The following is a 9,766-nucleotide window of genomic DNA, read 5'->3' on the forward strand; positions in this document are numbered from 1 at the left end:
ATCACAATCCAGCAAAGCTCTTAAGGCAAAATCTGTTTCTAAATACTAGCTTCCCTGAAGAACCTCATCACTATTACTCTCTGGAATAAATAGTGATTCTAGAAATTGTGGAGTGTAGGTAACTAAAATTTAGCAGAAAGCCTAGTACTCAATTCTGCAGTCCTAGCAGTAGTCCCATTGCTTTCAACGGATGTACTGCTGTGACTAAGGGACTGCAGGATTGAACCCCAAATTATGTATTTATGCAGCTGTGCAAATCATTGGGAACAAAAAGGTTTTGTCCTATGTAAATTGTAATTATTATGGTATGTTTATTGTTGTTTTTTCCACTGCAATACCTTATCATATTTTGAAATTATACCAAAACAAAGAATATACGGGGGGAAATATTGCAGCTATTTTTAAAAAAGACTGAAAATAAAGTTTAAAACATTTTTATCTCATTATAGCTATTAAATTTTTGAAAACTTGAAACAAATCTGTTCATCATTCCTTAATGGTGTATGCATTAGTTAATTATTTTACGGCATTTAATATGTGGTGAACTGTGTTTTAAAAAAACAAACAAGATTAAAACTTTGCAAGCACCAGGGAAGAAAGGTGCAGCTCAAATTCTGAATCTATCACCTTTATCTATGCTTATATACAACAAACCGCAAAATACTTTTACGCTACTAATTTAGTTCCTTCCTTTGTGGGAAGCTATAAAATGAAATGAGTACTTATTATTTGACGTTGCAAAAATATAAAATGGATAGTTGGTTTACAAACTAAAAGTGCTAAATGTAAAACAAAGAAACATTTAAAAAAATATATCGGACAAAGTCCAAAATTTACATATTCTAAAATATTCAATTCATGTTTTATTTACAGAACAATGTTCAAACTATTGTTGGTATTTTAATATAATTGCGAAAACTGTTGATTACATGAAAGATACACAATGAAGTTGTAACAAAAATGATCAGTTACAAAAATGTTATTTTCAATTTCTATTTAGAAATGCAAGAGGTGATTTACCACACTATAATTTATAAATACTTGTCTGACAACTTTTATATGTCATGGGTCTCTTAAGTGACCAATTTATTCCAACCTGATGTGCAAAAGAGTGCATTTTTGCCCATTTATAGTTGAAATATAACATTGATAATAATTATATTATTTACACTTAAAATAAAGAAGTGTTCATGTTCCTTAGGATCATTTTAACAATTAATATTGTGAAGTTGTAACTCCCTATTTCCATATACAGGAGACAGCTCAGTCTGTAGTATTTTAAACGTTTTGTTGAGGTTGTGGTAAATTAAGGAACAATTAACAACCCCTTCCCACCCCTCCCACCCCAAACTAAAACAAACAAAGCAAAATAAAACTTTGCCTGAATGATTTCAAAAATAATTTCACAGATTCTTAGGCAATGATAGTTGGAAACGCTGGCCAAGATAATCCCTTCCCATGGGCGATTTCTCAGAGGATAAACATTTTCACACAGATTCCCCTGTGGAGATCTTTCTACACACAATCCTATTGGGAGGTGCCCCCTAAAACGCCATGGAACCTACCCTTAAAGTTGCAGGCAGCGATCTGCAGGGCGCCTGGTACCAAATCCCTCCCCTTAACAACACAGCTAGTTCCACTGAGGTGTATTTCTAGAAACATCCCTTCATAGAGGTGCCAAGTTTCTAATCTGCTGGGGAGTGCTCGACCCCTGGCTCTGCCCAGGCCCTGCCACCACCTCACCCCTCACTCCAATGCCCCACCCCCGTCCTGCTTCTTCCCACCCTGTCTCTTCCCCGCCCAGTTCTTCCCCCTCCACAAAGAGCACTGCACCTTTGCTCCTCCCCGCTTATCCCCAACACTTCCTGATGCTGTGAAACAGCTGATCTGCAGCAGGCGCTAGGAGGAAAGGGGAGGCACTGATCGGTGGGGCCCTCTGGCAGGGGGCTGCTGATGTGTGCTCAGCACTCACCCTTTTTTTCCTGTGGGTGCTCCAGCCCCAGAGCACCCATGGAGTCTGCACCTATGCATCCCTTTGCCTCAGCTGTTCTGGGGAGAGTGAGGGGGAAGCTACATGACAAAGACAATACAGCCTCAGAATGTATTATCTTTGATTAATTTTCATGGGGCCAGATTTGGAACAATATATCTCTCTACACATTCTGCCCACTTGTCCCCCCTCCCACCTCCATTCCAACCCCCATACAGTGCATGAAAAAGCCTCTGAAGGGTACATGGATACTACTCCTTTCTACACAGAGAGGGTAGATGAGTGCTGTGTCCTCTCCATTTGTTGATCCAGGGGACACATCGAGGCTATTATGAATACGAAAAGTCTAACCTTTAGAAGAGCAAGTATTGTATGCATCAACTCACCAGCTAGATTAAAGACAGGAATTTAAGGGGGTGGACAAAAACCAGGATAACTCCACTTGACCAACTACTCAAAATAGCCAACCTGCTGCACTAATAGCTAATAAGTACAGTGAATGAGAAAAAACGAGGAAATAAAAATGTCAGGATTCCAGCAGATGAATTTTTATGGGTTCTAGATGTACTATATGGTCCTTACGAAACTACACCCAAAAATCTTAAAAAAAAAAAAAAATTTGTTCCCACACTTATAACTTTTTCTACAAATTTCAGTTTTGTTAGACATAATTTACCTCATTGGTACTAAGGTGTACAAAGGACAAGTATGCAGAGGTTGTACTAAAACATCAAATAGAGATTTCTCATTTTGTTTAAAAAGGACTCAGTCATTTTCTGAAATTAAAACATGTTAGTGCTAATAACAAAATTATTTTTATACTCTAATACATATCTTTGAAGTATTTTAAAATACCTAACCAAGCACTGCTATACGCTCCTATGCAGTGTTCAATCCCTCTAAAAATATTTTATCTGAAAAGATAATGATCAGTCTAAACATGTTTCAACATTTAATTTTTGTTCAATTTAATTTCTTAAGTTACCTTCTGGATAAAGTTTTCTGCTTTTGTTTTTAACTACAAGCTATAGTTTCAAGTTGCTGCTCTGCTTCAGCTGCCATGGCTGCTGCCTGTAACTGTTCTGTTTCACTCTGGATGGCATTGGCTGTAGTAATTTGTTTCCTTTCACTGTGCATATTGTTCTCATGCCTTTTTAAATCAGATGCTTTAGCAAATGCTTTAGTGCAAGAGCTGCAGACAAAAGGTTTTTCCCCTCGGTGTCTTCTTTCATGATCTTTTAGATGGGACTTGTGCTTGAAAGCTTTATCACACATATGGCATGCAAATGGCCTTTCATTACTATGGACTCTTTCATGCTTTTTCAGATCTGGAGCTCGAATAAAAGACTTTCCGCACACCTCACAGCTATAAGGCTTGTAACCTGTATGGATTTTCAGGTGCTCTTTCAAGTGAGCCTGTGTGGTAAACCCTTTAGTGCACATTTCACAAACAAATGGTCTATCAGCAGTATGAAGCTTTTCATGTTTTCTCAATCGTGCTTCATCAGTAAATGTCTTACCACATGCTTGACATGCAATCTGTTCCCTGTGACCATAAAGCAAATACTCAAACTTCATGTCCGTAGCTGCTGTCCATCCTGGTGTCTGTTCATCTTTCACTTCACTTATGCCATCATTAAATGTTAGAGCTTGAGGGGTTTGAGAGCCTAAGTCTTTTGATTCGGTTGTTTCCATGGGCTCCACTTCTTGACCATAGCAGTTTACTTTTCGAACCTCTTCACTCCCCAACTCTTTTAGAATTGCTTCTTGAACTCTTAGTGTATTAGTAGGGGATTTACCATCTTCCTGACTTGGAGGAGTTCCTTCTACTGTTACATCTGATGGGGTATCATCATGATCTCCAATTTCCTCAACCTCATCATCTTGGTTATCATTAGATTCTCCAATAGAACGATTTATTTTCAGACAATACTTACTCTTGGATTGGGCGTTTTCTTCGGGACTAGATACATCACGTTTCTGAGAACAGAGTTTATCCAAAAACCTAATACCAAGAATCTGACCTGATGACATCATCAAATTTACATCTTCCTTCTTAACTGAAATCTTTGCAGTATACATATAATTTAGAACCTCTTCAAATATATCAGAACGAAGGAAATCTATCTCTATTACTGATGAGCTATCAACCTCCAATTTCTTGAAAAGCTTTTTGAAGTAGGTACTGCATGCAGCAAGCACACACCGGTGCGCTCTGAATTTCACATCTTCTACCACAATAGCTATGTCACAAAATTCTCCTTCCAGACGTTGTTCATTTAATGTTTTCAGAAACACAGTTTTGTGATCATCATCATTATATTTAATGCTTTCAGACATACTGATGAAAAACTCCTGGAGAGAGAGAGAGAGAGAGAGAGAGAAAAAAAAAGTCTTGACTTTTTACAAGTTACTCTAAAACACTAACTCATAAGACATGATTCTAAGTGTCATCTACAAAATCAAAAAATCAGAATTATCAAATGAAAACTTTAGCTTAATTTGATCAGAACATGTCCTCCAGACTGTAAAAAAGATTAATGTTAAGTCTCATTTAAAACTATTACATATGCAAAGGTTTTTCACCTAGTACCATGTACATACTTTGAAGAAAAAAATGCTATTTTTTCAATGACCAATTTTATTTTGAAAGAAATATAAATTTACCCACCTATTTATATTAAATCTGCTTTTGTAATTCTAACTAGCATATTAAAATTTGCATTTCAATTTGACTTACTTAGAAACTTTGTGAAGTAAATTCCTGAAACTGTTGCAACACTAGTATTTCTTATAACAAAAAGAAATGTCAATAAGTATTTACACATTTAAAACATTACATAATGTTGTCTAGAAACGTACATAAAATAACCATTTACCACTGTAACCCAAACTAAATACAAAATATAAAAGGTTAAGCCGTACCATGAACAATGCAGGAAATTTTCTTAATAATCGATCACTTAACTTTTGACAGAAGACTAATCCTTATTATGCGCACTTTGAAACTGAAAGAAAGAACATTGGGGAAGGTAAGAACAGAGAATTATACACTGTCTTAATTTGTTTCTCAAATTAAATAACATTTTCAGCAATATTAAAAGTTACTCAGCTATTCTCACATTTTCAAGCAGTTAAAAACTATACAACTTGTTTTGTTAAAGTAAAATGCAAATGAAATGAAGTTTTTGATCTATGAATTGTATAGGTGATTAGGAAATAGCTGTACAAATACATCACAGCTGCAGAATTGTGTGCTAAAGGCACAATGGAATCCACAGCCCCAAGTTAGGGGACTAGGCTCCCCATACAATTCAAAGATTCCAAAGCCAGAAGGAATCATTGTGATCATCTAGTCTGACCTCAAGTATAACACAGGCCATAGAATGTCCCCAAAATAATTCCTAGAGTGTATCTTTTAGGAAAACATCTAATCTTGATTTAAAAATTACCAGTGATGGAGAATCCACCACAACCCTTGGTACATTGCTTTTATGGTTAATTACCCTCACTGTCAAAAATTTACACTTTATTTCCAGTCTTAATTTGTCTAGCTTCAACTTCCAGCCATTGGATTGTGTTGTACCCTTTTCTGCTAGATTGAATAGATTTATTATATACTTGTCCTCAATGTAGGTTCTTACATACAGTAGCATTGGAATAACTTTTATAGTGGGGGTGCTGAAAGCCTCTGAACAAAACTTTAAACCCTGTATATGATGGAAACCACTTCAAGCCAGGGAATGCTGGCACCCACTCCAGCACCTCTGGTTTACAGACTGTAATCAAGTCACCCCTTAACTTTCTCTTTGTTAAATTGAATAGATTAAGCTCCTATCATTAGAAAGCAAGTTTTCTATTTCTTTAATAATTCTCGTGGCTCTTCAGTAAACCCTTTCCAATTTATCAACATCCTTCTTGAATTGTGGACACCAGCAGCAGTCGCACCAGTGTCAAATACAGAGGTAAAATAACCTATCTATTCCTACTCAGGGTTCCCATTTGTGCATCCAAGGATCGCAATAGCCCTCCTTTTGGCCACAGCATCACACTGGGAGCTCATGTTCATCTCATTATCCACCATGATCCCCAAATCTTTTTCAGTCACTGTTTCCCAGGATAAAGTCCCCCATCCTGAAAGTATGACCTACATTCTTTGTTTCTAAATGTATACATTTACATTTAATCGTATTAAAAAACAAACACCATACTGTTTGCCTGAGGATTCATGAGGAGTTAGGTGCCAAACGTCTGGACTAAAATTATAATGGAGACAGTGGCATCACCTCCACCTCCTCTGGCAGTTTTGTGTAGGGTTAAGCATGCTTTGACAACATCTACTCCTACTGGATTGGGACCTGCAGGCTTAGGCATGAGATGGACTCCTGAGAGCCTAGACTGAGGCATGCTCACTGGCAGAAACTTAGGCACGCATGGGACTTGAACAATATATATTTAGATGCCTAGGGAGCTTAGGCACATACAGAGAGTTAGGTGGCAGCTAAGTGGCATTTCTGAGGCTCTCAGTGGCACCTCAATGTTGGCCTCAGGCGCCTAAGTCCTTTTATGGATCAGGATTCCCCCCCAATTAATGATATTCTAAAATAATCAGGTATGAGAGGTGTGCAGAACGATTTCAATGTATAAAAGAAAACAAGAACAAATTTAAAAACGATGGGACTAGGGACTAACTTTTTTACAAATAGTAAAGAGTGACTATTAATGATCAATAGCATGTCCTTTTGCTTTTTTGTATAAACAAAACATTGATTTAAAATTTAAGAGTTTTTCTGTTGTCCCATTGATAAGCATCTTTTCAACCTAACAGATTGTTATGGGGAAACTGAAATAGTGTATACGGTAACACATTATCAAATCTCTAAGTACCTACCCAGGGAACAAATACTGAGGGGGCTTTTCAATCTAGCAGAGAAAGGTATCACCTGAGCCAGTGGCTGGAAGTTGAAGCTACAGAATTTCACACTCTAAGAATTATTTTGGGGGAAGTCCTCTAGCCTATGTTATACTGGAGATCAAACTAAATAATCAAAATGGTCCCTTTTGGCCTTGGAAAATTTAATCTGTATAAATGCACAGGTGTATAAAAACTGAAAATAGAAAATTTGCTAGCTTCTTTCAATCCTTGTAATCTTACAGCATGCACTGTGCTGCCTACTATAGAGCTAGTGTGCAGTGTAAGGCAACTGTGTAAAATTCCACTGAAAGAAGGGTCACTTTTTTTTTAAAACAGCCCAAGGAAAATAATGTTTTGTTTTTCCTTTTTAAACAGTTCCCCGTGTTTTTGTTCTGTGGTGTACACACAGCACCCAGCGCTAAGGCGTCCCGGCCACGGAGCCTAACGTGAAACAACAACAAAGCTGCACGAAGCCACGTGGTGTTTCTTGCTCCTCAAATCACCTGGGTTTAGGCAGCGGCGCGCACCTAATTGCGGCGAACACGCGAGCCAGGCGTGCGCCCACGGGCCTGGGTGTCCCTGGCCCCGTGCGTGCACCCGTAGCCAGCTGTGCGAGCGTCCCCGGGGCCGCGGCACGAGTCCAAGCGCGCGGGCCATGGCGGTGCGCGGCGCCAGGCGGGCGCGGCCGGGCTCTGCTCCTCGCTGCGGGTTGTTCGGGGCCGGAGCCCGGCTCCTTCTCCAGAGCGAGCCTCGCAGCGCCAGCCCGGGCCCGTCCGCGCCGCCTCTCTGGGCGGCGCCGGGGACAGGCGGAGGCGGGATCCCCCTACACGGTGCCCGCGCAGCGCCCGCCCGCAGAGCGGCGGCTACTGCCCCGCGGGGCCGGGCCGGGGCGCGCAGGCGGCGGCCCCGCTCCCCTTTGTTGCAGTGGGGGCTCGGGGCTGGCGCGCGGCGGCGGCGGGCGGCGGCGGCGGCGGCGTCTCCTCCTCGCGCGCGTCAGGAAGGACGGAGGGGGAGGCAGCGGCGCGCGTCGGCTGCTGCGGCGGGCGCGTCTGAGGTGGCTCCGTGTCCCCGGCCGGGCTGACGAGCAGCAGCCTCAGCGGCGAGAGCGCGCGCAGCGGCCCCGCCGTGTGCATGCGGGGGAGCCGCGCTTACCTGCTGCCGCCGCGCTCAGTGCCGCAGTTCGCGGGGATGCTGCTGCTGGTGGGATCGGGGGGCTGGGGGGGGGGGGTCTGCGCGCGTCTCTCTGGCCGTCGCCGCCGTCTCCTGCACGAGCACCCAGTGCGCGCGCGCGCCGGGGGTACGTGCATGCGCGGTGCGGGCAGGGCGCGCCTGCCGAGTGGGGGCAGGGGGACTCGCTCATTCGCGCGGGCGGGTCCCCCTTCCCCCCCGCGGGCCGCGCTGCGGGAGGCGAGGGGGGGCGCTCGCGCGCCGCGCGGCCGCGCGGCGCTGACGTCATCCCGAAGCGGGCGCCAAAAGGAAGGAGCCGCTTTCTCGGGAACCCGCCCAGCCGCCCTTGCGTGCGCGAGCTTAGCGCCCGCCTCGCGCAGCCGTCCCGCAGCGCGGCAGCGACCCGGGCGGGGTGCCCTGGTCCAGGCCCAGCCGGGGAGGGGCCCCGGCGCCCTGCTCTAGCTGCTGGGGATGCGGGGCGACGGTTGCCGCGGGGCCGCCCCGCGCCCCTATCCGCAGCGCCGGGCTGAGGTGATGCCGCGGGCCCGGCTGGCGGAGGCGGTTGAGCGTCGCGTGCGTCGTCCGGCGGGGGCAGGTGTAGCGGGGCCCGCAGCTGCTGTAACAGCGGTGTGCGTGGGGGGGACGGCGGAGCGGCGGGGCCTGACGGCAGCGGGGGAGCAGCCCCGGGGCGGGGGCGGGGGGGGGGGTGAAGGCAACCTGCGGAGCCGTCACAGAACTCGCCGGGGAGGCTGATCACGAGCAAAGTGCCCCTTTGCCGTGCAGCAGCGACAAGGGCAAAACTGGACCAGCGCCCGCCTGCCACCTGCCTGGCACAGAAGAGGCGCATGAGCGGTGGCCCTGTGGATATATTTGTCTCAGTACAACAGCTGCCCTGTCACCCATCTCTCAGCCACAGCAGAGGAAGGGGCTTGGCCAAGGAATCGCATCACCCCGGAGAACATCGCTTCCAATTGCTTCACACGTGTGGGGCGCTGGAACAATTTGTATAGCGGCGGTGCTGAGAGCCATTGAGCCAAACTGTAAACCCCTGTAGATGATGGAAACCACTTCAAGCCAGTACTCCTAGTGCCAGCACCTCTGCTAGGGTTTCAGTTTTTGCAAGACTATTATGTCCAGTAAACAGCAGGGGAAAACATTTATTTCATGATCAATCTTGTGTTCTCTTCTATTTCCAAATGAAAAATGAATTCTTAAACGGCCAGCCAGATGGCAAGGTGTTCAGTGAAATAATTTGCAGGTAAATACAAATTTAAAAAGTTACAAAATAATGTCTAAAGCTTTTCGAATAGCACAAAATGCAGAAATTGATTTGGAAAAGATTAATGCAGAATCTTGATGGCTACGTATCCACTGACTCAGGAACCGTTTTTGACAAAGAATGCCAGGGAATATTGCAATAAAAACTTATTAGAAAAATCAGCTCAAAACTGTGGGAGAAAGTGACTTGATTCACAACCTTCATAATTGCTGGCCCTTATCCTGGTGTCTCACTCCTCCATGATATTTTTATGTAATGATATATATATTTCTGTTAATTTTCTTTCTACGGGAGCCACAGATTTTAACTGTTAAAGGAAAGATCTGTTACACTTGTCCATCACTTGCAGATACAATAGAAATAACTCATTGTGCCATTGGATATTGAAGGTTGCCAACCTTAAGATTTGACAGTA

General features: G+C 43.8%; 1 protein-coding gene across 4 annotated transcripts; it reads right to left on the reverse strand.

Annotated features, from left to right (window-relative positions):
* Positions 1–287: 287 nt before the first annotated feature.
* On the reverse strand, positions 288–8,174 carry ZBTB14 (zinc finger and BTB domain containing 14). Of its 4 annotated transcripts, XM_043508048.1 has the most exons (4): positions 8,058–8,110; positions 7,937–7,939; positions 4,916–5,001; positions 288–4,345 (listed from the first exon to the last, which is right to left on the reverse strand). In XM_043508048.1, the coding sequence occupies exons 3-4, from the start codon at positions 4,916–4,918 to the stop codon at positions 3,005–3,007; spliced, it is 1,344 nt and encodes a 447-aa protein (XP_043363983.1). In that variant the 5' UTR covers positions 4,919–5,001; positions 7,937–7,939; positions 8,058–8,110; the 3' UTR covers positions 288–3,004. The 4 variants fall into 4 exon arrangements, with proteins under 4 accessions (XP_043363983.1, XP_038248962.1, XP_043363984.1 ...); XM_038393034.2 differs by lacking the exon at positions 7,937–7,939 and having other exon boundaries at positions 4,916–4,998; positions 8,058–8,174; XM_043508049.1 differs by lacking the exons at positions 7,937–7,939; positions 8,058–8,110 and adding an exon at positions 7,433–7,572 and having other exon boundaries at positions 4,916–4,998.
* Between the last annotated feature and the right edge of the window lie 1,592 nt (positions 8,175–9,766).

Source organism: Dermochelys coriacea, chromosome 2 (genome assembly GCF_009764565.3).
Source record: "Dermochelys coriacea isolate rDerCor1 chromosome 2, rDerCor1.pri.v4, whole genome shotgun sequence".
In the NCBI taxonomy this organism is placed as follows: domain Eukaryota; kingdom Metazoa; phylum Chordata; order Testudines; family Dermochelyidae; genus Dermochelys; species Dermochelys coriacea.